The 27,965-nt window shown below is 43.9% G+C and overlaps 1 protein-coding gene across 1 annotated transcript; it reads left to right on the top strand.

Annotated features, from left to right (window-relative positions):
* Positions 1 to 27,965, top strand: KLF9 (KLF transcription factor 9). Its single transcript, XM_081504908.1, has 2 exons — positions 1 to 1,086; positions 24,571 to 27,965. The coding sequence occupies exons 1-2, from the start codon at positions 582 to 584 to the stop codon at positions 24,798 to 24,800; spliced, it is 735 nt and encodes a 244-aa protein (XP_081361034.1). The 5' UTR covers positions 1 to 581; the 3' UTR covers positions 24,801 to 27,965.

The raw sequence follows: 27,965 nt of genomic DNA, 5'->3' as shown, positions 1-27,965 counted from the left end.
GTGCGAGAGAATGCCGGCACGGTGCGGACCGGCAAGAGCAGGGGCTCAGAAGCTGTCATTGGACTGGGGGAAAAGTGTCTCTTAGACCTGGCGCTTTGTCCGGCGCTTGCCACCCGCGTCCAGGTGGTTGGGTGAATGTCCTGGGGCTTTGGCTTGACGGAGAGGCAGCCGAGGGCGTGTTCCTCTCTTGCAGTTTCCTCTCCCAGCGCCTCGGGGGCGTTTTCGGTCGAATAAACTTGCGACCGCCACGTGTGGCATCTTTCCAAGGGACCGAGCTCGGAGTGGCGGGCGCGCCCGTCGGTGGGGATCGCGCCCGGCTCTGGGCATCGGCGGCGGCGAGAGGCGGCAGCGCGGCGGAGCCCGGGGCCGTGGATGCTGCGTGCGGAGGCGCTGCCGGTTACGTAAAGATGAGGGGCTGAGGTCGCCTCGGCGCTCCTGCGAGTCGGAAGCGCCCCGCGCCCCCGCCCCCTTGGCCACCGCGCGGCGCAGCGCTCGTAGTCCGAGGCCAGGGCACGGCGAGCCGAACCTCCGCAGCCTCCGCCAAGTTTGGCCGCGCCGCTGGGGCTGCTGTCGCCCGCACCATGTCCGCGGCCGCCTACATGGACTTCGTGGCTGCCCAGTGTCTGGTTTCCATTTCGAACCGCGCTGCGGTGCCGGAGCATGGGGGCGCTCCGGACGCCGAGCGCCTGCGACTACCTGAGCGCGAGGTGACCAAGGAACATGGTGACCCGGGGGATACCTGGAAGGATTACTGCACGCTGGTCACCATCGCCAAGAGCTTGTTGGACCTGAACAAGTACCGACCCATCCAGACCCCCTCGGTGTGCAGCGACAGCCTGGAGAGTCCGGATGAGGATATGGGATCCGACAGCGACGTGACCACCGAATCTGGGTCGAGTCCTTCCCACAGCCCGGAGGAGAGACAGGATCCTGGCAGCGCGCCCAGCCCGCTCTCCCTCCTCCACCCTGGAGTGGCTGCGAAGGGGAAACACGCCTCCGAAAAGAGGCACAAGTGCCCCTACAGTGGCTGTGGGAAAGTCTATGGAAAATCCTCCCATCTCAAAGCCCATTACAGAGTGCATACAGGTTAGCGGCGTCTCCCTCTCCCACCCAACTCTGGGGTTAGTTAACCTTTGGCCAGGCAGTCTTCCTGGGTGTTAAGGACTCCATATTCGGCCGAAAGGGTGCAAAATTTTGGATGAGGTGCTGTTTAATTCTTTTAAATGATTGAACCTGGTAGAGACGGAGAGCTCACTCTCTTTAATCGTCCCCAGCCTCTAGAAGCCATGGAGAGCCTTAATCTGGGGGACAGAGCGAGTGCTGAGTGCCAGCCCCTGTGCGTGGCTTCGTGGGGAGTGGTGCCGCGCCTCCCCTGTCCCGCCCCGCCCCCCTCCCCCCAGGACTCCCGCACCGGGCGACTATGGGGCCACCCAACCTGGGCAGACGCTGGCGGGGGATTGGGGGGACAGAGTCAAATGGCGTATCTTTTATTTTATTCTCTTGTGGAATTGCAGGGAAGTGGCCGAAACCTGGGGAGAAGCGGCGCACTTTACATGGAACCTTTTAGGGATGACTAAGGGCTCGGTTAGCTGTATGCTTGCTACTTATCAGGGCTTGCCAAGGTGGTTTTAAATATGGCCAAGAGTCCTCAGAGAGGTTTAAAATAACACTGCTTCAGGCAGCAGAGGAGTTTGATCAAGTGATGGTTGGTTAACTTTACGACTAGTTAGCCTTTTTAATGAGATTTCAGAGCGGATTTCCCACGTAATTTAGATCGCACCCTCCACCCTGAATAGAGCACTTAGCGAGGAGGTGTGGTCCTTGCCTGAGGTCAAGGCTGACGATGAAGGTTGGGATGTTTTGGAGGCCCCGTGGAAGGGGGTCTCCCAGGCAGAGCAAAAGGCAGGTCTGATCACTGATGCATGTGGCTGGTAAGACAGCTGCAGTATAAAATAGGCTTTGGAGACTTACAGGAATGTTGGTCAGTCAATTCTGTTGGTTCTGTTGAACATATTCAGAAAAAGTTGGGAAGCTTTCATGCTTGACCATGCCCTCTCACCATGTTTAGTATCAGGGTCCTTTATCACTGGTGTTCTGATAAGGAAGCACTGTGCCTGGTCCTCTTGTGAAACTCCTTTTCCATCTGTCCTATGACACCATGTTTAAAAGGAGGTTGTCAGAGTTCCTTGGAAAGTATTGCCGGTTTTTGGTGTAATTGTTAGTACTTTTAAGCTGAGGCCCTGGGCCTGTGGTTTCAAAATGATCATTGGTTGGTTTGATTTGGTTTTGCTTTTTAAAAAAAGGCTACGTAATTGCATCTCGTATTTTATTTCCTTTGGAACGTGCTTCTTGTGGAGGTGGCTGCTGGCACAGGAGTAAAGCTGAATTTCCTCCACCGTTAATGTAAAATCAGGTTCTGTTTGGGGTTGTCAAAAAATAGCACATTTTACAGTTTGTATCTTCTTGTGCCTGACTTGGGGGATGTGACCTTTAGCATGGCTTCCGGGGTGAAGTAGGGGTATACTAACCAGAGGGTGTTACTCACCAACAGCTGTTGGGCGGGCCTGGCTGTGTCAGCCATGTTCCCGGAGTTCAGCTCACAGGGACACCCACTGCCACCTTGAGCAAAGGCACTTTCTCCTTCAGGGAGCTGCCCAGTCGTGCAGTTGAGGAGGCCTGCAGAGCTTCTTTGTGAGCTCCCTGAGTCTGCCCAACTCAGAAAGGCATTCTGAACCATTCAGTTGAGTGATTTTTCTCAGGCATTTACAGAAATGGCTGCTTATGTGTGCGTGCATGCGTGCTGCTCTTTAATACTCCATGAGGCAGGTCAGCTCAGAAGAACCTTTTACACAGCCCAGAGTGGAAAACGAAGTGAAATGTTAATCCCATTTTAAATGCTACAGTCAGTCTTTTGAAACTAGTGATATGGTAGTTGCAGTTGTCTGATTTAAGTTTGGGGGCTCTGTGATAATACTAGGACATGGTCAGACAAAAACCACTGCTTCTGTAAAGACCGTCAGAAGTGTACTCCTGCTGGAGAAGATACTCTTTCTCCTGTGCAAAGGCTACTCTAAATAAAAGACTTGTAGGAGGTCTCATGCATTTGGAAGTTTCTGATTCAGCTTCCAGTTAGATTATTTTTGGTGTGGGGTAGCAGCTTCTTGATTTTTTAAATTATTGGCTGGTATTAAACCCAGAAGATGGCTAAGAAATAGCAATTGGAGTGTCTGTATTTTGTGGAGACTTTAAAAACTAAAATTCCAGCCACACCCCCCTGCTCTGTGTGGCCCAACCAGAATCCCTCCTGCTGCTGGCTCTCCTCCCCCTGAGCCCCATACAACTGCCACTTGTACAGAACCAGTGGCTTTAAAAGCTGAGCTACTTAAGCAAAATTGTGGTTTAGTTCAGTGCAGTTCCTTCTAGAGTACCCTGAGAGAGAAGATCCTTTTGAGGTGGACTGAGCTGCATTCTGATTTGTCCTACTGTTTCTGAGTTGTGAGACCTTAACCTAGTTCCTTGAATTCAGAGTTTGTAAACTAGAGGTCTGCTGCTGAATTTGCTTTGCAAATTTTTTGGTTTGGTCAGCGCAGGGTTTATAAACATTTCGTTACTAACGTGGAAAAATAAGGATTTCCACACAAATCCAGATTTCTGGCTTCTCTGAAAAAAATCGAACGATCTGGCAATATGGGGCCTGAATTCCTGCCCAGCAGCAATTGGCTTGAACTGACCATTCTTTGTAAGGGGCATGTCCTTTATTTTAATCATTTACATGGTCTCTGTTGGCATTTAAGTTTGCAGTCTCTTCTCTGTTTGAGCCTCAGTTTCTTAATCCACAAGATAGGTTACTATCTCTGAACTTAGGTTTTTGTGTAAAGATAATAGTTTGTGTGTGATAGGCAGAACTTAAAATCAGCAAACATAGGAGAAACTTACTTTTAAGTAGTACTGTACTTTACGTTTTCTAATACTATGTTCAGTTTGTTTTTCTTTACCCTCTAGATCAGATATCTTCTCATCTGATATACCTCTAAACTTTAAGCAGTGAATCCATGTTAATCTGAAAACATGTAAAACAAATATGAGCTTTTCTATCTCCAGACTTTTTGGAGAGTATTATTGTTTTGAATAAGTATTAGACTCACTGGAGTACGTACTTTGCCTGAAAACATATTGAGCTTATTATTTGAAAATGCAACCAACTTTTATCTTGGCACACCCCACATCCACACCAACTCCTCCCCCCACCGCGGAGCATGCACCCCAAGTTGGGCCTCTACAAGCCCTCACCCAAACCCACTGATTCCCCAGACTCTCTCTCACGTGCCCTCAATCTCTCTACAAGCACACACAAAAAAAGATTATCCCAAGTTCCCTGACTTTGTGGTCAACCTGCACACACACACCCACACACGTGGGAGTAGCTTTTGGAGAAGTAAACAACTACATCCAAGTTCCAGCTCAGAAGTCACCAAAACCAGCTGATACAGAGTCATCCTAGGGCTGACATCCCTATGATAGACACCCTAAGCCTTATTTCCATGCCAGGTGCAATTTTGCTATCTTTTTGGAGGGACTTAAATCAACTGTCCCTAAGTGGTGACAATGGGTTGAGCCTAAGGGCACTGGTTACAGGATTCTGAAAACCAGAAAGCCCTAAATCCCAATTATCACACCCCAGTTCTGTAGAAAAATAATTTTAGTAATTTCTTCAGTAGGGCAGAAGGGTTGTTCATGAAAAACAAGGAGAGATAATAGCTGCAAAGGGCTCAACAGTGGCTGCTTCTGTTTCTCTTTATCCTGTTTGAACATTTCCCTGGGCTACTTAGAATATGTGGTGGAGGGGACCTGGGGAGTTCCCGTCATGGAAGTTATCGTCCAAACAGGAAAGAATAGCTAAGACTTCTTTTATTTTTTAAGATCCAATTTTTGCCCTATGGGGGCAATTTTTTTGGCCTCTCTAGGAATGTCCATCACTGGCTAGCTTTCACTCAGGTCTATTTCCTTCCCTAAGACTAAAGTTTTAAAATTTTGGTCATATAAAATGAACCAGGCCTGCTCTGTGCCTCGTGAACTCTTCTTCCTTAATTGCTCCAAAAAGCTTTGGAGTCAACTTTTTGGTTCAGGAGACTCTAGTACCATTAGAGGTTTGAGAAGGACCCACTTCTGTCACCCAGACGGCAGGGGTTCGAGGACAGGGCAGGATCTTGAAGTGGCCTCTAGGCAGTCCATAAAGTAACCCCTGCTCAGTCTTTCCCATTTACTCTTCTCTAACAGAAGGGAGGCCTTGTGCCTTGATCCTTAAGGAAACATTCTCTCTCCCCTGTTCTTCTGTTCATAAGGCTCCCCAAAGTGGTGTAGAATAGTATTTCATAGCCTGACATGCTTCATTAAGTGTAAATATACTTAATATGGTGGTGGTTTAGTTGCTTATGTCTGACTCTTGCAACCCCCATGGACTGTATCCTGCCAGGCTCCTCTGTCCATGGGATTCTCCAAGCAAGAATACTGGAGTGGGCTGCCATTTCATTCTTCAGGGGATCTTCCTGACCCAGGAATCAAACCTAGGTCTCCTGCATTGCAGGCAGATTCATACTTAATATATGTCAGTGTAAATATACACTTAAGTCTGAGTGGGATCTGCATAGATAATTGTTTCCCTACCCTTTATTCCCATTTTGTCTCCCCTAAGGAGATTAGCCCTTTTTTCCCTCATAACTGTCCTCCCCTATGACGTTTTGATACCACAGATATGCTGTAGAGCTGTTTATGTACTGTGCCCCTTTTGAAGGCCACAAACATTGGAAGAGCTAAGACTTTTTCCACCTGCCTAAGATCCAATTTTTGCCCTATGAGGGCAGTTTCAGCCCCATCTACACCCCCAGTGAGACTGTCTATACACAAGCTCATGTATCCTGTCAGGAAAAAATGAGAGCAAAGGACTGCAAATGGGCTCTAGCTGTGGGGGATGATAGGATTCTAAGGACTGCAAGGATGTCCTGTTGGGTTTGCTTCTGAGTTTCAGGCAAACTAGAAACTCCCCTGATTCCAAGGGAAGATGGCCCACAGCTGCTTGAGTCCCAGCTCACTGCTGGACTCTCACCCCGGGGGCTGAAACCTGTGAGGGGACCTGAGAGCTCTTTATTCCTGGTCTCCGAGATAGGAAGGACCAGTTGCTTCTTCCTCACTGCCCTCCACCCCCTGCCCATCCTTCATCACCCTCTATATATCTGACCTAGCAAGACAGAGTGGAGTTGCCTTAGAAGAGCTGCTGTTGCCGGCAGGATTACTGTATTACAACAGAAATACAAGAGGAGTAGCATTACAGAGTAAAACCATTGTCTCCTGTGATTGTCCTCTCAAATCTTCTGTGAGTGGTGAGGAGAGGGGATGCACGTGGGGCCTCCGTCAGTGAGGGAGGTACCAGAGTACATTTCACTCTGTTTTGATGGTAACACCACATTACCTTCAACAAAGATGTAATCTGAGGAAAATAAATTCTTGGGACTCTGAACGTAAGGGTCAGATTTACATTCCTGGCCCAATTGTTGATGTTTATACCAAGAACTAGTCATTCTGCAACGTCTGTGGGAAATTCCCAGATTGAACTTCCCAGGGATAAACATCATATGACATATTGGGAAAGTGGCTGACAATGGTCTTCCTTAATAAGCTCATTGAGAAAAAAAGTGGGCGGGTGATTTCCCAGTATTTAATCGTTCAGGAGCCCCTAAAACAACCTGATGTTGTACCCTGGTTAAAGTCGGATTTCTTGACCATCATTTTGATTTCTGCATGCCTTATGATCATGAGCATTCTTGATTCTTTTTTTTTTTTTTTTTAAAGCTAGCTTTGTTGTTTTTGTTAGTCTCGACTACCAAAAATTTTTTCCTGTTTTTTTTTTTTTTTCACTTTCCTCCCCTTGGCTGCTCTCAGGCTTGGAGAAAAAGCTTGCAGTATTCCAGGCCTTGCTTCTCGAATCCTCCCCCACATCCGACCCTCCCACCTTTTCCTAATGTTTCTCCAGCAAGCCCAGCGCCCACTGAAGAACGTAAATTAGTGCCTAGTAATTGGTACAAAGGCACTTTCTGTTTCTATGCAACAGACGCAAAAAGGAGGGGCAAAGGGAAGGAAAAAACCTCACAGATGGTTAAAAAGGGAAAGAAATGGGATCCTCTGCAGTGGTCTTTGAGCAGTCCTGTCTCTCGCTCCACCCTACTTTTTGTTAGGAAGTTAGTAACAGGCCTAAGCCCAACTCAGAGCGCTTGGTGGCAGTTGTTAGTATCAAAAGAATAGAATTTGGAGGTTGGAAGTGACCTTGAGAGGTCATCGCATCCATCATTTACCCTCTCAGATAGATGGGGATTGTTCTGTAGAAGCACTGGGAGGCTATGGAGGGTTTGGAAAAACAGCACCAAGGTTCAAAGGCTGGCTCTCTGCCTTAGCAGGCTCCTGGAGCCTCAGCTTGCTCAGCAACACTGAGGGCACCAGGCCCTCTGAAGGTGAAGTTCTCCAGGCCGGAGCTTAGCCAAAAGGAGATCTTCCTTCGCTGAATTCTTGGCAGTTCTTAGACTTGAATTCCTTTCCCCCAGGGTCTCCTGAAGCTTTCAATCTGGTTAAATCTGGTAAATTAAAAAAAAAAAGAAAAAACACAAAACACACACAAAAAACCTCCTGGATTTAAAGAGCTGCTTTGCATTAACCAGATTAACAATGGAGTGAAAGGGCAGAGGTGGAGTCAGCCCTTGGGACCTCTGCCCTTTTATTATGGGAGCAGCACTCTGAAACAGCCCAAGGCCAGTGCCTGTGAGATTTCCTACTCCTCCCTTCCTGGAGTCCTCCTGAAACTTTAATACCTTTTTGGTGCATTAAGGCCAAGAGTAAACATTTGTCTTATCCCAGCCTCTAGCAGTACCCTCAGCAAATAATAGAACTAACATTATTATTCTTTGAGAATACCTTTCCCACTAAGGGAGTGAGATGCATCCATTTTTTATGCGTGGGATCTTCCATGGCATTCTTTCCATTTGTGCTTAAAGCCCATGTTTATGATGGTGCACCTGCAGGGTTCCTTTGTAATATCAGCCTTTGGAGTTCGGAGGTGAGAACTGAACATTTGGATCTGAAATATAGAGGTTCTGGAGCTGCAGAAACTAGTAAGTTCACCATCCTAAATCCAGGCTCACTGGGCATTTGAATTTTTTTTTTTTTTAACTTTGAAATTGATCGAAAATTCCAACAGCAGAATGGAATTCATCCCTGATTGAGTCCCCCATCTTTTTTTTTTTTAAATTGAGGACTTTATTTAAATAGATTAAAGAGATGGGAGCTTAAGCCATACAAAATTAATGACAAAGATTTGAAAAGCAGGCAGCAGTATTTTGTATTAAACGAAGTATGAACATTTTTCCAAGGCGAGTCTCCATTGTTTTGAAAGTGAGTCCTCCCAGAGGACCTGACTTGAACCAAAGTGGGGACCAGTGAGGTAGGCAATAGACAGAAGCCCAGAAATTCTGCTTGAGAATTACAGATATTTCAGAACTGAAAGGAATCCTTTAGATGCTCTTTTTTCAAAGAGACAGAGATGGGGTGAGGTTTCACCCTCTCTCCCTTCCACGGAGCCAGCTTTGATGGGACAGTGGCACTCAGAAAAGCAGAGTAAGGCCTGTGAAGAGGAAACCAGCCCACCCTTAGGAACTTGAACATGAGGGGTCTCCAAAGAGGTCTTTACCTTCAGCAACAAGGCAGTAGGTAGAGCCAATAGAACATGGGCTTCGAGGGGCCCTCACACACCTGTGTTTGAATCGTGCCTCTGCCACTTTCTAATTGTGAGAACTCTCCGAGCCTCAGTTTTCCCACCTGTAAAATGGAGTTCAGTAATTACATACTGAAGGAGTTTTATAAAACTTAATTCAGTTGAGGTATTTAATGCACTTAGGACAGTGTCTCCATATAGGAAGTATTACACTTAAAAATAATTTACATGTGTTGCCCAGAAGCCCGTACAGTTCCCAGAATTTTTGTTTACATTTCCACATTAATCCAGCAGCTTATTCATTTAAATAATACTATTGAGTACTCTTACATGCAAAGAACTGTGTTAGATGTCGATAGCAGGCACTGTGAATGTTGTGAATAATAATAATGATAGTAATAATTGTAATTTATTAATATTAGTAGTAATGCTATTAAAAGTAATAATGATAACATCCAGCATATATTACACGCAAAGTTCCAAGCCAAATGGTTTACACACACTGTCACATTTCTACTCCCAGAAGTCCTGTGAGATAGGGTGGTACCCACTCCGGTATTCCTGCCTGGAGAATTCCATGGACAAAGGAGCCTGGTAGGCTACAGTACGTGGGGTCACAAAGAGTTGGACACAACTGAGCTACTAACACTTTTGTCATTTTATAGGAGAAAACTGGAGTTAGTAAACTTAGTCCAAGATTACTCTTAAGTTTTCTTTGGATGTTTCTAGGTGTTTGGAGTTATGCCGTGATGGTTGTTGACGAGGACCCCTTGGGTTTTTGCCAGTGGGAAGAGACCCTGTGTTTTGCGTGGCTCTCTTGGCTTTGGCCGCAAAGCACCATTGTCTCTACTCTTGGGTTCTAGCTCTGGCTTGTGGTTGGTTTTTATGAAGCTTGGTGAGGGATACCTGCAGAAATCTTGGAGCTGGCCAAACCTATCCTGTATTTTCCAATAACTATCCAGAACCTGCATCCTTCCAATTGAAAAAGACCCCAGTTCTGGGTTCACAGCTGATTTAATCAAGCCTCTTGGTTGGAAGAGAAAGAACCCAAACTTGAACTGGCTTAGTAAAAATGAGAACTCTATTGGTTGCCATTACCAGCTCCTTTGGGGGGTAGCAGTAGTGTCAGCATATCTGGATACAGCTGGTCAGCATCTGCCTCTCTCCCTGGCCCAGCCTTGCTCTCCTCTGCTCTGGCTTTGCTTACAGGCAGGCTGTCTCTGAATGGTGGTAAGATGGCTGCCAGCAGTTCAGTCTCCCTTCCTGCCAATTCAGCAAGCCCAGTGGAAAGACGGTTCCCCTTTCCTAATGATTCCAGCAAAAGTCCCCAGCTTTAAGCTGCATAACTGAGTTAGAACTTTGTGCCTGTCCCTGAACTTAGTCACTGTGGCACAGCTGGGTCACATCCAGCCTCTGGGCCTGGGGTGTGGGGTTGCCTATCGGGGATTACGTAAACTCAGAGTGAGGAAGGGGTGGTTTCCAGAAGGAGATGCTGGGTGTGCTGTTCATTACTCCAAAGAGGCAATAGGTGTCAGGTGGGCAGCACCAACAACTCTCCACTCTGTCCACCCATTTATAACTACAGACAGCGTATTCTAAAACGCAGAGTTTGACAAAATGAGAGGCAGAGTAGTATAACATTTTTTTCCCTATATTTTTCTCCCCTTTGAAGAGAAAGAGCTCTGAACTCTCTCGGGAGTTCAACCTGTAAGATAGCTACCAGAGCATATACTAAGTGGTCTTTGTAGAAGACAGATTATTTCAACATGTATTTCTCATAGTCAGGCTCAGCCCCATAGGCCCTCCTCAGTGGATGTTCTAGAAGCCAGAACCCAAAGACTCACATGGAATATGTGTAGCCGCAGCAACGTGATCAGCAGCACCATTCACTTGGTCTCAATTCCAGTCGTCTATTTTAATGCCCAGAGGAATGAATTATGTTTGCCTGAATGTTTGTCACCTTGTGTGCTATTAGGTAGAGACCTCATCTATACAAAGATGAGTTATTTATATGGTGGTTCCCACTGGGATTCAGAAGTCTATTCAGTGTATGTAATGCCCAATAAGAACACCATAATAAATCATAAGAGGCAAAAATTAGACCTTAAAAATAACTTACAAAAACACATAAAAATGACTTAAACCCCTACGCTGCCATAATTCTACAGTAGTTTTGTACCATTGCTGTTTTAATGAAAATAGGCAGAATGACGAACAGCTGTTTTCCCTCTTTGGTGTGGCAAATCACCCATGGCCAGCCACAAGATGCTTGTCTGCTGAGCATCATCCACTGAAGCGGGGGTTCCCAGTGTGAAAGAAATCACCAGCTGCTCCTCTGACCTGAGTCATTTCTTCTTAATGCCCTGCTTCCTCTCAAACTTCAAAGCCCTGTCCGGGAATGCCTGCCCCAGGAGGGCTGGGGGAGTTAGGAGGGGGCTATTTGGTAAGAGCTGGACAGCTCAACCCTGTCGTTCTTGCTGGTCTTTGGTGACAAACACCAGACTGTATGAATTAGTGGCTCGCTCTGTTAAAGCTGGAGAAACTATTTGATGGTGGCACATGTGGCATGCATGAGTAGGATCTGTGGTCATTGCAGCTTTACCCTCGTGCCAACAGTGTACAGAGGTTGAGCCCAGAGAGAAACAGCTGGAAATCTGGTGCTGTAGCAGCATCACTGATAGTCACTCTGACTCACTTCGAGTGCCGTGATCTGGGAGGCCGGAGGAGGAAGCATTCACTTACCAGACAGCAGTCTCCTGTGTTTCCTGGTGTTACCCATTGTCTTTTGAGCCAATGGCTTCAGCTCTCTGCGTAGCACTGGCACCCAGGCTGGAAGCTGTAGGCCCTACATAAAATTTTACCTAAAGGCACACATAGAGAGGTTTTCCTTGGTTTACTAAGGATGCCAGAAATCTTGGTGGCCCTCAGAAAGCAGCTATGTCCTTGGGTAAGTATTTCCCAGTCACGAGCCTGGGAAGCACAAAAAGGGAACTGTTCATAACCACAAGTGAGTTCTCTTGAGCCCCCCTCCCTTCACCACTGTTTCTGCTGTTGGGTGGGCAAACTTTATTTTGGCAATTTGGAGCCTCTCACTCTACTCTTTGTTAAGTTTTATTCTCTTTCGGGTATACGTGCTCACAAAATCAGAGTTCTCTCTCCCTTTCCTTTTGCCTTTCTTTTTCTTGGGAGTGATTTCTTCAGTGGGCAAGAGCCTTGTCTCTTCTGGCATCGTGGGAGGGCTGTCCACATTGCGTGACCTCCTCTGACCTTACTGGTCTCCCCCAGGGTGTCACGCACCAGCTTGGGTCCCATTCCTCATATGTGGGTGTCCTCTGCTGAGGAGGGCCTCTGCACAGTGTCTCCGTGCTCTCCGTGCCGCGTCCTCCCTTAGCATCCTCCCCAATGCTTGGACTTAGACTTGGGAACACACAGTCTCTCCCCCCACCCAACATTTGAAGGGGTGGAAACTCAGGCAGGCCCTTGAGACCCTTATCTCAGTGTGGCTGCCCAACTCCTTAGGTGCCCCAGTGTGTGTAGGGGGCTTCCCTAGAGGGGCTGGGACAGGCTCCGGACAGGCAGTGGGCCAGGCAGCACGGGCCACTACTCTCAGACCGCCCGAGCCTGTTTCTCATAGGAGAGTCCAGAATGCCTGCCCTCCTCAGAGACCTCTGCATCTATTCCCTAAACACAGCCCCTCTGATTTCTCTCTACAGCTCAGGTCTTGCTAGGAAGCTTTGGGAAATTAAGAGAATTTAAGGGTTTCAGTGTCTGCTTTACATTTTTAAAACTCTATTTTGAAACCTCAAGCTCAGCAGCAGCTTACTTGTTTTAACTGTCTCTCCCTCCCTGAGGCAGTGCGTCTTGAACGGAGGGCCTGGGAGTAAGGGAATTAGAAAAACATGGAAGAGGCGCGCTCTACATTTAGTTAAGGCCTGTGTTCTTCTTTCACCTCTAATCTTGTTCTGTGCTCAAAACAGAAAAAGGGATTTGAAAACTGATTCTAATCTAAGGGTGTCCTTGGTCGAGTCACTGGCCCTCTGAGTTGGCTTCACCTGAAACAGGTTTGAATTACATGGTCATAAAAATGACTCAAAATGCAAAGATACAAAGAATCTCCATTCTCAGCGTAGTTTTTCCATCAAGCTTACATATCCTTTTCAGTGTTTAGCTCCTGATAGGTAATTACTATTTATTTATTTATTTATTTATCCCACAAAAACTGCGCAAAGGCAGCACACCACAGTCTGGGATGTGAGGAAGAATGCACTCATGGGAATTGGCTAATCTGGGCCTGGACCTAGCTGTGTGGACGTGGGACAATTACTGTACCTCTCTTCTATTTCAGAGTTGCTGAGCCGGGACCAAGTAGCAGAGACATGAAGACGTAATGACATGTCTCTTGTGGGGTTGAGCACCTAAAGAGTCAAGACCCTAGTCTGTCATCTTCATTTCTGAGGTCCTGGCACATATGCCCTCTCATGAGTCAGTTGAGGTTAGGGATGTGCAAGCAGTATTCAGACAGGCTGACTTGCTTCCGTACACCTAGACACCAGCTTCCAGTGAGGAAGTATGTGTGACAGATGTTATAGACGCCCACTTCCCAGTTCAGAACCCCAAATCTGGGGACAGGCTGCTTTCCACAGATAAACACAGGGACCAGGAAGTAAAATCTCACATCCAGACTCTATCATGACTCTTCTGTATCAACAAATGAAATATAAAAGGAAACCAAATCACAAGAAGGATTCAGACAGAGAGAGGCCAGGAGCAAACCTTAATGTGATGGGATGGCATTCAGGCAGGATTATCCTTCTAATGCTATTGAGAATTTTTATTTTTCAGGACATCTACCTGTGTAGATAGTAGCAATATTTTTGGCAAACACGAGTCTCTTAATTTCTTGATTTTTGAATTTGGTACTAATTGAAATGATTTATGCAGGAACCTTAGAATTGGCTATATCCAGGCTATGTATACCTCTTCTTAATTAAGTGTGTGGGTGCGTCTGCACTTGGGTAATAGAAATGAAAAGCAGTAAAGCATCGCTCACATTGTGTACCTGCAAGTTAGCATTACTTTCCTGTGGGGAATGAGGATTGATGGTAGTGGACAGTGAGGTGTCAATGGCCTGGGGTCAGTGCAGGGACCTGCCCTCGGCTCTGGGCTTTGCCCTTCTCTCTCCCCCTGCTTCCTAAGGATTCTGTTCCTTGGTGGGGCAGTCCTACCATAACTGCCTGTGTCACTCAGTGTCTGAAGGGAGATTCCTGTCTCTTCTTGCAGGGGCCATTTTCCTTTCACATATGGAAGAAGTAGGAGAGGAAGAGGTCAGGGAGGGGTGAGAAAACAAAACAGTTTATTCTGAAAGTTTCTCACTTTCTAACAATTTGAGAAGGAAGCAGAACAATTCTTCACCTTTCTTCAGTTTTGGACACTTGAGTCTATTTCTCAATAGAGTGTAAATCCTCCCCTGCCCCTGGAATCTTGATCAACCCTTTGGAAAAATTTGAACTCATACTCATCATCATTATGTAAGACTCTTCTGACTTCTCATTATGAAAGAAATAGTACTTACTCTTAAAAAAATCAGAAAACATAGGGGGAAATTACCCCCCCAAAAAGTAGAGGTTATCACCTCACCTGTAGATGACTATTTTTCATATTTTGTGTATATTCTTCCAAGATGTTTCCTCTCTGTAAATGTTTACACACATACACAGCAGATCACGCACTGCTCTCTTGATTTAGCCGTGAATTACTAACATCTTCTGTACAGAACCATCAAGGGCCTTTGTAACAGGCACATATTATTCCTTTGTGTGGAACACTGAAGTGTTCAACCAGGTCTTCTTTGTTTGACATTTAGGTTGTTACCAAGTTTTACCTTTTATGAACAATGCTGGTATCCCTGTATATTTTCATATTCCTCTCTTATTGTTAGCACAAATAATTCCTGGACAAATGTATTACCAGAAGGTCCTGGAACAATTATAAGTTTCACCCATGCCTATTTTCTCATGCCACCATCAATGATTGGTATATGAACATACTTTTTAACATTTTTACCATGCTGATGTATATTTCACTGATGTTCTTGATTGGCATGTTTTGATTACTTATGCGATTGAATATATTTTCATATATTTATTAATTGGTTGTTAGTATTTCTTTTTTTCCTTAGATTATTCTGTTTGCATCCTTGCCCAGTTCCCTGGTGGCTCAGACGTTAAAGAATCTGCCTGCAATGCAAGAGATCTGGGTTCAATCCCTAGGTCGGAAAGATCCCTTGGAGAAAGGGAATGGCTACCCACTCCAGTATTCTTGCCTGGGAAATAGAGGAGAATATTTCCCAGGAGACAGAGGAGCCTCCCAGGCTACAGTCCATGAGTTTGCAAACAGTTGGACACAACTGAGCAACTAACACTTTCTAGTTTTATTAAGTTGGGCTATGTTGATTTGCTAGTGTCCTTTTTGTGCCATAGATTTTAACCTTTTGTCTTATGCTGTATTTTCCTTTATTAGTTCACTGTTTTGGTTCTTTTATATATATATATATTAAATTCTTAAACTCTCTTTCCTCTCTATGTATGATTTCCTCATTCCATCCTTTCTTAGATTCAAAGCATGTGTCTTTTTTCAGATAACCTTAATATGTGTCTATCATTAACTAACATGCAGAAGTGCATCCCATAGTAGGTTGTATGCAAACTCTTCACCAGGCTCAAGAGGTGGATGATTTCAAAGAGCTGCAGATTGCAAACATTTTTTTATTTTACTTTTTTTTTTTTTAATTTTAGTTGGGGGCTAATTACTTTACAATATTGTAGTAGTTTTTGCCATACATTGACATGAATCAGCCATGGGTTTACATGTGTTCCCCTTCCTGGACCCCCCCACCCACCTCCCTCCCCATCCCATCCCTCTGGGCCATCCCATTGCCCCAGCCCTGAGCATTTGTCTCATGCATCGAACATGGAATGGTGTTCTGTTTCACATATGATAATATACATGTTTCAATGCTATTCTCCCAGAACGTCCCACCCTCACCTTCTCCCTCAGAGTCCATAAGACTGTTCTATGCATCTGTGTCTCTTATTCTGTCTCGCATATAGGGTTATCGTTACCATCTTTCAAATTCCATATATATGCATTAGTATACTGTATTGTTGTTTTTCTTTCTGGCTTACTTCACTCTGTATAATGGAACTGGAGGAATCAACCTGCCTGACTTCAGGCTCTACTACAAAGCCACAGTCATTTTAACATTTTTACGTATTTCAGAACTGTCTTTCAAATAGGATACTGCCTTTGGTTTCATGTTTAGAAAATCTCTCCCTACTCCAGGATTCTAAAAATATTCACCTATATTTTCTTTTACCTTTGTGGAGTTTTTTTTACATTTATGTGTATAGTCCATTTGGAACTTGAATGAAATGTGTAAGGGTAGGGATTCAGGTTTAATTTTTTTTTTTTTTTTTTTACCAAATGTCTATGCCATTTATTGAATTAAGTATTCTTTTCTTCGGTGATTTGAAATGACCCATCCCTATAGTCTTGGGTTTATTTTCAGACTTGACTCTGCTCCACTGATTTGTTTTTTCCTGTGCTAGTATTACAGTATCTTAATTATTACGCTTTAATCATACATTTTAATAACTGGTATTGCAAGTGCTCATTTATTACTGTTCTGTTACAAAATTTTCTTGGCAAGTTGAATGTATTTATTCTTCCCAGTGAACTTTAAAATAATTTTGTCAAGTTCAACAAGAATTTCTTTAGTGTGTGTTAGTTTTATAGATTAATTTGTACAGAATAGCCATACTCACACCATTGGGTCTTACCATCCAAGATCATGGGAAATGTCCCATTTATTCATTCCTGTCATATCATAGTTTTATGATTTTCTTTGTGCGGGGCCTGAACTTTATTTTAGGCTTATTCTGACTATGGTTAGCATATAAGAAAACCGTTGCTCTTTGGTATATTTATAGCTGTGAATGCATTTTTTTCTTCAGATTTTTTTATCGAAGTATAGTTGATTTCGGGGTTTCTTGGTGGCTCAGTGGTAAAGAATCCACCTGCCAATGCAGGAGATGTGGGCTGGATCCCTGGGTTGGGAAGATACCCTGGATAGGAAACAGCAACCCACTTCAGTATTCTTGCCTGGGAAATCCCATGGACAGAGGAGCCTTTTAATTTGTCCAAAAAGGAAGTTGTGTCAGCTGCAAGTGATTCTTATTTCGCCTCCTCCTTCCCACAATTTACTTCTCAATTTATTATCTAATTGCATTCAGTAGCATTTCCTGAACAACATTTAAATAACTGTGATGATTGGGGCAGGAGTCTGTTCCTGGCTTGAACTTGAGATTAGTGGGAATGCTACCTTCTTTTACTATTGACCTTGCTGGGGAAAGGTTTGTATCTATATTCTTTATTCTTTAAGGAGCCATTTTGTTTTCCTAAAAAAAAAAGGATAGATGTTGAATTTTATCAAATATGCTCTACATTTTTGAAGACAAGATGTGTGTGTGCGGGTGAGGGTAAGTGGGGGTGAATTTAGCCTGTTAAAATGAGGAATAATATCATTATGATTTTCCAATATCAAATTATCTTATCTCTGGAATCCTAGTTGCTTTTTTGTAATTACGAAAAACACTATTTTTCCTCAAGAAACAGCCTTGATTTTGTACATCTGTGTGATGCTGCGATTATTAATTGGCATTTTTAGAATTCTGTTTTGAGAAAGAGGCCTAATTCCCTTAGATTTGTTTTACTAGACTGAGTTACTTTTGCTCAAAGCAGTGGAAGTATCAGGGTGTTTTTAACCCTCTTGTGTCAATTAAGTTTAGCCCATTTTCGGCTCTTCCATGGAATTGTGGAAGGAGAGCCAGCAAGGGAAGGGTTGAGAACCTGGGCTGGGACCTCAGTGGCTGCCCGTCTGAGCTCAGGGGAGCCTGGATAGGGTTAGATGTACACAGTTAGCAATCTCCAAGCTTGTCCTCTTTCTCCTTCTATGCAGAACACTCAGCACTGTTCATTTCACAGTGTTACACAGAAGAATAAGCCTCACTTGGCATTGTCAGCCAATCACCAGGTAGGGTAGAGGTTCTTTTCTTAAAAGCAATGAGCCATCAAGTTGTCAAGTGCATAGCCAGCAGGCCCTACTCCACTTCTCTTGAACCTACTGGAGGCCCAGAAGACTTCTAGAGGCCTGACCTGTCTCTGTAAAGAAAATCTTTTACACATTTGGTGCAGTGTTCAGTAGCCATTTCAATCCAGTTTATTTTATACTCAGAGCTGAGTCTGTCAGTGATAAGCACTTAGCTTGTTGCTGAAAGGGGAGGGGAGGGGAGTGGTGTATAAATAATGAGAACACACAGAAACTTGTGCTGTTAACAGCTCTGCTTCAGTAAAGCAGACTTTATTGTGTCGCTGCCTCTGGGTGTGTTTTCCTGTGAAGGCCAGAAATAAAGCACTAGTCTTGTACTTGTCTTGTCTATTTTTTTTCCCCCAGGAGGATGGTGACTCTCTCATTAATATGAAAGATAGTTTAAATATTGTTTAATTAATTGTTACTTTACCTTATGATTTTTTTTCTGTATAAAGAAGGCTACTCATTCTTCTGGCATCTTAGATCTGAGCTGAAAGGAAGGGCCTGACTTGATTTACCCCCAGCTGCAGGGTGCAGGCAAATCACAGTTCCTCTGAGGCCCATCCTTCCCTCTCTGCACGTCATTTCCGGGTCTCATTCAGCCTTAAATTCTCTTTCCTCTCTATGTATGATTTCCTCATTCCATCCTTTCTTAGGTTTAAAACGTGTATTTTTCCGGATACCTTAATATGTGTCTATCATTAACTAACATGCGGAAATGCATCCCATAGTAGGTTGTATGCAAACTGTCCACCGGGTTCAAGAGGTGGATGATTTCAAAGGGCTGCAAATTGCAAATCACCAAGAAGAATTCAAGTCCCCTGCCTGCATACTGCTTGGCTGGCACAGTGTTTTATCAGATGTGGAATTTGAATGCCTTTCTGTGTGGAAAGCACTCCCCAGTTGGCTCCAGATTCCTCTACAGTCTGTGATACAGTCTAATGTACTGGGCATCTCACCCACTTTTATTCTGTGTCTGATTCCTGAAGACATTTAGATTTACAAATTCTGGTATGCACCAGGTAGAGAATCATGCCTGCAGGTTGAGATCAGGGGTCAGCCAACTTTTTATAAATATCTTAGGTTTTGTGTTCCATACGATCTCTGTCACAACTTCTCAGCACTGCCCAGTCAGGCTCCTCTGTCCACGGGGTTTCCCCAGGCAAGGATACTACAGTCAGTTGCCATACCCTCATCCAGGGGATCTTTCCAATCCAGGGATCGAATCCAGGTCTCCTGCATTGCAGGTGGATTCTTCACCAGCTGAGCCACCAGGGAAGCCCAAGTAAAAAGGCAGCCATAGATAATATATAAACAATGAGCATAATTGTGTTCCAATAAAACTTTGTATGTGGACATGAAAACTTGAATTTCATATGACTTTTTCCTGTCACAAAATATTTGTTTGGTTTTTTTTTTTTTTTCAACCATTTGGCAAAAGCTAAGTATAAGGATGGTGTTTATTCCAGCAGGTCAAACTTGACCTATGGATCGAAGTTTGCTAACTCCTGATTTAGATCATTGACCAAAAGCCCCTGATGCTTTTCCAAAGGATCCAAGAAAAATAAAAACAATCCTAGAGCTTTTAGACTAGCAACTCACTTCCAAGTAGATCTGTTTTTAAATGCTTGGAAACTGTAAGCTTGAATTATACACATTACATGAATCTAACAAAGGCTACTATTGGCTCTGGTTTACTCTGGGCCCTGTGGGTGGCTTTCTCCTCTCTTAAGCGCTCAGGGAAAAGGATGTTAGGGCAAGGACAGTACCTGGGTTAGAAGCAACGAGAACAATCATGTGACAACTATGGGGGGCAGTGAAGAGAGCACAGCCAGAAGCTAGAACGAAAGTGAAGGCAGTGGGAACAGACACTGATTACACTTGGAATGTTTGTAAAGCAATAAACATATATACTTAGTAGTTCTCCAGTACACACAGCCGATTCAGGCTTCATGACAATTTTCCACTGACTATCACTCCCATCTTGCTGAAACAGGGGATGCCTTCTTTCTTTTCCAATCTTAGCACACGCTGGAGTGGTCTTCTGACCGATTTTTCTCACAATGGACACAGATTCATTCAAATAAATTAATCCCTCCTCATGATGTACTTGAAAGAAACATGTGCCAGTGAATAACTAAACCACATTACCACACCCTCAAGGAAACTGCCTCAGATGCGCATTTGTCCTAACAAGCATAGAGAAAACACGGAGCTTTTCCTTGTCATCACTTCCCTCCCACCAGATCATCAAGCAGTGGAGAGAGGGTTCCGTAAAGGGAGAACAGAGAGGGGTTTCTGGTCTGTTTTGTTTTGTTTTTACAGCTTTTCATGCTGTGAATTCTAACCATTCATTATATTTTTTAATGTAACATGTTTAAAAGAACATTTCTCCATAGAGTCTTCATTGAGGTTAGAGAAGACTTGGCTGCTGTCTGATTCTGAAATACCCCAGAAGTCTTTCCGTGTTCTGGGAAATTCTGAGCGGGATTTGGTCTTATGAGAGATCTGGAGGATGAGCAGACTCAGTGCATGCACGCATGCACACACACACAGTTGAGGCATTTACTAAAAGCTTGGCAGCCCAGGTAGCACAAAAGTCAGACATGACATTGTCCTTGCCCCAGGAGGCTCAGACTTTTTGGGTTTTGATAAAACCTGCATTTTGCCTTTTGCTCAAAAGTTCTGCTGAACTGGGTACAAATGCTTTTTAATCCAACAGAAGTTACAAAACTGTCGTTTTCAACTCCATGTCATTGGCGTTTTCAGAGGGTTTAGCTTGAAGCCCCTTCCTTGCACATCATCCGCCTTGGGTAGGGCCGGGAATTCACTGTCTTGCTATATTGCCTTCGGCTGCTGTGGTTTTTCAGCTTAGAGCTCAGGGAGGAAATATTTATACTTCGACCTTTGTATAGTGAATCTGTGTATAAAAATTCATTTTGCCCACATCGAGTTTCCCATAAGAGCAGGTAGGTTGTACATGGCATGGTCACTGTTGCTCTGCTTAGAGAACAGCAAATAAAATCTTAGTCATGTATAGATTGTCACAGAGGTGATAGCAGTATTTTGTTGTTATTCTCATTATTTTCACATCTCTGGCACAGGTTAGGAGAAGCTGGGGGAAAGAATCATTTTTGGATGACTCAGCTGTACCACACTGGGCAACTCCCAGCCCTTTGAGCCTCTCTCTGGGTTCCAAGAAGGTACGGACAGGAGTGAGACAATATTCACTCTTCACACCTACCTAAGGAGTGTCTGGAGACTTTTGTGGAAACCAGAGTATGTGCCCTGAGTCTGTGAAGCAGCTGCTTTGGGCTGTGCTTGGAAAGGTGTGAGGAGCAGGGACACACAGGTACCCAGAGCTGGTGGGTAACAGTCACAAAGAGACCAAGCGATTCTCATCTGAAGCAGCTCCTTCTGCCTTTCTGCTTGTGTGTGTCCCTCACAAACGTGGACACAGACCCTCCCCTGCCAGGCTAGGGGGCAGGAGGCCCCCAGTGCTGGCCTGATCATGTCTGGAGGGCGAGGCTTAGCTGCATTTTAAGTGGGACAAGGAAACAGGAGCATGAATCTGAGGACACCAACCATAAAGGAAGGGATGTGGAAACACAGACGAGTGTTAAGCCTGTTTTCTCATTTGTAAAATAGGCCACCTTCATGGGGTGTCATGTCAGAATTCAATGAGATAACACATGTGAAACCATTAGCCTGTACATGCACATTTGTCACTCAGTTCAATTCAGTTCAGTCGCTCAGTCATGTCCGACTCTCTGCGACCCCATGACCCGCAGCACACCAGGCCTCCCTGTCCATCACCAACTCCCAGAGTCCACCCAAACTCGTCCATCGAGTCGGTGATACCATCCAACCATCTCATCCTCCATCGTCCCCTTCTCCTCCTGCCCTCAATCTTTCCCAGCATCAGGGTTTTTCAAATGAGTTAGCTCTTCACATCAGATAGCCAAAGTATTGGAGTTTCAGCTTCAGCATCAGTCCTTCCAATGAACATCCAGGACTGATTTCCTTTAGGATGGACTGGTTGGATCTCCTTGCAGTCCAAGGGACTCTCAAGAGTCTTCTCCAACACCACAGTTCAAAAGCATCAATTCTTTGGCGTTCAGCTTTCTTTATAGTCCAACTCTCACATCCATACATGACCACTGGAAAAACCATAGCCTTGACTAGACGGACCTTTGTTGACAAAGTAATGTCTGCTTTTTAATATGCTGTCTAGGTTGGTCATAACTTTCCTTCCAAGGAGTAAGAGTCTTTTTATTTCATGGCTGCAATCAGCATCTGCAGTGATTTTGGAGCCCAAAAAAATAAAGTCAGCCACTGTTTCCACTTTTTCCCCATCTATTTGCCATGAAGTGATGGGACCAGATGCCATGATCTTAGTTTTCTGAATGTTGTGCTTTAAGCCAACTTTTTCACTTTCCCCTTTCACTTTCATCAAGAGGCTCTTCAGTTCTTCTTCACTTTCTGCCATAAGGGTGGCGTCATCTGCATATCTGAGGTTATTGATACTTCTCTCGGCAATCTTGATTCCAGCTTTTGCTTCTTCCAGCCCAGCGTTTCTTACGATGTACTCTGCATATAAGTTAAATAAGCAGGGTGGCAATCTACAGCCTTGACGTACTCCTTTTCCTATTTGGAACCAGTCTGTTGTTCCATGTACAGTTCTAATTGTTGCTTCCTGATCTGCATGCAGGTTTCTCAAGAGGCAGGTCAGGTGGTCTGGTATTCCCATCTCTTTCAGAATTTTCCACAGTTTGTTGTGATCCACACAAAGGCTTTGGCATAGTCAATAAAGCAGAAATAGGTGTTTTTCTGGAACTCTCTTGCTTTTTCGATGATCCAGCGGATGTTGACAATTTGATCTCTGGTTTCTCTGCCTTTTCTAAAACCAGCTTGAACATCTGGAAGTTCATGGTTCACATATTGCTGAAGCCTGGCTTGGAGAATTTTGAGCATTACTTTACTAGTGTGTGAGATGAGTGCAATTATGCAGTAGTTTGAGCATTCTTTGACATTGCCTTTCTTTGGGATTGGAATGAAAACTGAACTTTTCCATTCCTGTGGCCATTGCTGAGTTTTTAAAATTTGCTGACATAATGAATTCCATCACCTCCACTAGCTTTGTTTGTAATAATGCTTTTGTCATTATTTTAGTTTATTTTAAAATTTTTATTTATTTATTTTTAACTGGGTGTTTCCTCAATTCTAGGGTCTATTAATGAACTAGATCTTCATTGCAGTGCGTGGGCTTCTTGTTGCATTGGCTTGTGGAGCACAAGCTCTTAGGCATGTAGGCTTCAGTACTTGTGGGCTTATTAGCCTCATGGCATGTGGGATCTTCCCAGACCAGGGATTGAACCTGTGTCTTCTGCATTGACAGGTGGATTCTCAGCCACTGGACTACCAGGGAATCCCTGCCATTATTTTAGAATAATGTGAATTCTTCTTTTATGAGAAATATAGAAGAACCTGGGATTACTTCATCCAGATAAGAAAAGAGAAAGGCATGATGGCAGTCTTCAGATAGTTAAGGGACTATTATGTGGCAGAAGGAACAAACTAATTCTTAGGGTTAAAATATGGCCTTCACAGGGAGGCAGGTTCACATCAGTAAGAGGTTTATTACAGGGATGCTCAGAAACAAGCAGGCTTCCTTGGCAAATACGGGGCTCTGCCACCAGACTTGTTCAGGCAGAAGCTGGATGGTCAGGCCCTCAGGAACTTGAAGGGAGATGCCAGCCCCTGGTAGGATGTTGGCTGGATTAGGTGCCGCAGTTCTCTTCCATGTCTACAATGCCAGGAAACTTAGCAAAGGCTAAGGTTTGACTCCTCAGAGAGAACTCATGAAACTAGCAACAGCATAGAAAAAAACTGGAAAATGTAGTCTCCAAGGCTCTTTGGGGATCCATTGGGTATAAAACAGCAAGCTCATTTACCTGACGGAGATGAGTCTCAGCAGTTTCTTCATGGTATAACTTTGTTAGGGCTGCCATGACAAAGTTCTACAGCCTGAGTGGCCTACCAGTGATCCCCAACCTTTTTGGCACCAGGGACTAGTTCCATGAAGGACAGGTTTTCCATGGATGAGATGGTGAGGATGGTTTCAGGATGATTCATGTGCATTGCATTTAATGTGCCATTTAATGCCACCACTGATCTGGCAGGAGGTATTGGACTATGGCCCAGAAGTTGGGGGCCCCTGGCTTTTACCAACAGAACTTTATTTCTCACAGTTCTGGAGGCCAGGAGTCCAAGATGAAGAAGTTGGCAGAGCCAGTTTCTTCTGAGGTCCATCTCCTTGGCTGGTAGATGGCCGCCTTCTCCCAGCATCTTCACATAGCCTTTCCTGTGTGAGGCTGTGACCTAACCTCCTCGTCTCATAAGGACACCAGTCACTGGATTAGGGCCCAACCTGCTGACCTCATGTAACCTCAGTCAACTCTTTAAAGACCCTGTCTCCAAACACAGCTACATTCTGACTGAGGTAGTGGGTGTCAGGACTTTGATCTCTGAACAGGGGTAGACGGTTCAGCCACGAACACAGAGGCGTTATCCTTTGAGTCATGGTGATAGGGTGGTCCACCAGGACCAGCCTGCAGAGTTTTGGTGACAGGTCCTTTAACCTCTGTCCCTGATTCCCTCCTCTTAGGTGAACGGCCCTTTCCCTGCACATGGCCAGACTGCCTTAAAAAGTTCTCCCGCTCCGACGAGCTGACCCGCCACTACCGAACCCACACGGGGGAGAAGCAGTTTCGCTGTCCACTGTGCGAGAAGCGCTTCATGAGGAGCGACCACCTGACCAAGCACGCCCGGCGGCATACAGAGTTCCACCCCAGCATGATCAAGCGATCCAAAAAGGCGCTGGCCAGCCCGTTGTGAGGTGCTGCCCGCCTCAGCCAGGGAGGGACAGACCTGGAAGGACAAACTACTCCCAGCGGACAGACAGACACGTGGGAACCACGGCCCCCAGGAGGCGTGCTGCCAGCATAGGAAGTTGCTGTTCTTTGGTCTCTAGTCTAATTTTCCTTTCCCTGTGTTGTTTTTAAAAGCACATTGTAGCCTGAGATCAAAGTCGACACTTGGTCCCCTTGCAGAGGCAACTCTGAACTGTCTCTGACTGTTGGAGGGAAGGCAAATGCTTTTTTTTTCCCTCTCCTTAATTTTTTTGGGGGGTGGTGGTGGGTGGGGGGAGGGAGTAAGGCCAAGACTGGGGTAGCATTTTAAAGATACAACACTGGTGTACATATGTCTGACTGGGTGAGTTGACCTGTGGCATCACACAGTGATTCTGGGCCCTTTCTGCTTGCTGTCTTTCAGAATTGTTTTCTTACCTTTTAATGTAATGACGAGTGTGCTTCGGTTTCTTTAGCAAAACCACTCTCTTGAATCACGTTACCTTTTGAGATACAAAACGCCATAGCACAGCTGTCTTTATGCAAAAGCAAGAGCACATCTACTCCAGCATGATCTGTCATCTAAAGACTTGAAAACAAAAAAGTTACTTATAGTCAATGGGTAAGCAGTCTGAATTTATACTAATCAAGACAAACCTTTGAAAGGTTACACTAAGTACAGAACTTTCAAACCTTGCTTTGTATGAATTGTACTTTTTGAACATAAGCTGCACTTTTATTTTCTAATGCAGAGGATGAATAAGTTAAGTACATGCTTTAAGGATAGAAGCAGACATTCTGTTTGGAAACGCATTATAATCTGCTTATTTTACAGTACATGTTTCCCTGTGAAATGGCAAAGATGTGAGGGCAGAATATATACAACAGATGCTGAAGGAGAAGGAGGGTAGTATTTTTTTTAATTTAAAAAAAACAGAATTTTAGCTCTATTAACTTTTCCAAATTTTCCAATCCTTTTAATTAACCTCATCTTATTGCACCATAATGCCACGAACAGGAGGGCTTTGACTCTGTTGGGTTTTATTTGAATGAGTGCATAACGGTAACTAGCTCTGGGAACGTCTGCTTTCTGGGGAAAAGCTTTGTTGGTTACCATCTCATATTCCTACAAAACTCCCACTAACAGGTGCAAGAGTTATATAAAAGGAAAAGGGGGGTGAAATGTGAAAAGAAAAATAATACATCCCTGTAGGTAGTGAGTGCTAAGGGAAAATACCACAATGATTTCAGAGGAGACTGCAGAGTCGTCTCTTTTGGAAAAGGAAGGCACGTGGAATATGTAGGGATGAAAACACATCACTGTATCTTTTACATTTTACATCAGTAGCCTCACCACTATAGATCTTCTATCCAGGTGTCTAAAATGGCCTCAACCACTACATCCATAATATGCCATTTATCTGGTAACATAATTTTGGCCTTTATGTGGTCAGAAAAAATGAACTGAGTTTTCATCATTAAGAAGAAACCTCAAATAGGGGAGTCAGCAGTGATGGTGGGGGAAATGTTTACATTTTTTTTTTTCATCAGAAACATTTTCTGACAATTTTATCTGATATTTAAAACAGGGAGCTATGGTGCACTCTAGTTTATACATGTGCTATGAGATGTGTTGTGTAAACCTGGGGTGCCCACCTGTTGGTGAGCTCATCATTTCACCTGACACGTGCTTGTTTCCAGTTCAGAACCAGTGTGGGCTCCTGCAGCAAGCATGGGTCACAGCTGACTCCAACTTCCAATACAATAGCCATCACCTGCACGGTGTTTTTCTTTTATTTGTTTAACCAACGTAGTTGTATTAGTAGTTCTATAAAAAGAACTGCTTTTAACATTAGGGACTGGGAGCAGTCCATGGGATAAAAAGGAAAGTGTTTTCTCACGGGAAAACATGTCAGGAAAAATAAAGAACACTTTCTACCTCTGTTTCAGATTTTTGAAACGCTTATTTTAAACCAAATTTTAATTTCTGTGTCCAAAATAAGTTTTAAGGACATCTGTTCTTCCATACGAAATAGGTTAGGCTGCCTGTTTCTCACTGAACTCATGGAATGGTTCTGCTTGTGATCCTCTGCACGCTGCTTTTTAATGAGTGAGGAGTTTGGGGTTGCCTAGCAACCCACTAACTTGTACAAACTCATCTTTCCCTCACAGAACGAAATGAAGGAAAACCAAGCAAAGTCAGTGAAAGACAATCTTTGTAGTTTCAGGAGTAAATCTATATATGGCTTTTGTCCAGCACTTAGATGGATGTTAATGCAGCAACTGGTTAAAAAAAAAAATGCACAATTTGCTTCCCCAAAAAAAGTTGTACTTGCCTTTTCAAGTCGTTGAAGAGCTCACATTTGATATTCTCTTATATGTTATAATAATATAACGTATAAACTCAAGGCTTTTTATTCTTTGTGATAACTCCTGTTTTAAGATGTCAAAAAACAGGAACCAGCATTCTAATTAGATTTACTCTATCAAGATATGGTTCAAATAGGACTACTAGAGTTCATTGAACACTAAAACTATGAAACAGTTACTTTTTATATTAAAAAGACCATGGATTTAACTTTAAAAAATCCAAATGCAGGATAGTAATTTTTGTTTACTTTTTTAACCAAACTGAATTTTTTGAAAGACTATTGCAGGTGTTTAAAAAGAAAGAGAAATTGTTTTATCTAATACTGTAAGTAGTTGTCATATTCTGGAAAATTTAGTAGTTTTAGAGTTAAGAAAACTCCTCTCCTTGGTTAGGGAAGAAGAAAGCCCTTCACCACTGTGGAACGATGACCTGGCTTTAAGGTGTAGCCCTACATCATGCTTCTTTTGAGAATTATATTTGGTAGTTATAATTACAGAAACTGATTAGTTGTCAGTTTGCAGGTAGATTTAGCACAGTACTCATCACTCTGGATAGATTGAGATATTCTTTCACAACAGATAAATGATCTGTAACACTGTAAGATACTGATCTTTACAACTGTTTAATCAGTTTTATTTTTGTACAGTATTAGTGACCTAAGTTATTTTGCTGTCCCATTTTTGTAAATCAAATGAAATTATAAGAGGATTCCGACAGTAGGTATTTTGTACATATGTATATAAGTTGTCCAAATAAAAATAATAAATGATAAAGATCAAA

Source organism: Giraffa tippelskirchi, chromosome 1 (assembly GCF_054371585.1).
Source record: "Giraffa tippelskirchi isolate mGirTip1 chromosome 1, T2T-mGirTip1v1.2.pri, whole genome shotgun sequence".
NCBI classification, from domain to species: Eukaryota; Metazoa; Chordata; class Mammalia; order Artiodactyla; family Giraffidae; genus Giraffa; species Giraffa tippelskirchi.
The sequence above is the reverse complement of the archived record's forward strand: the minus strand, read 5'-3'. Positions and strand labels throughout refer to the sequence as shown.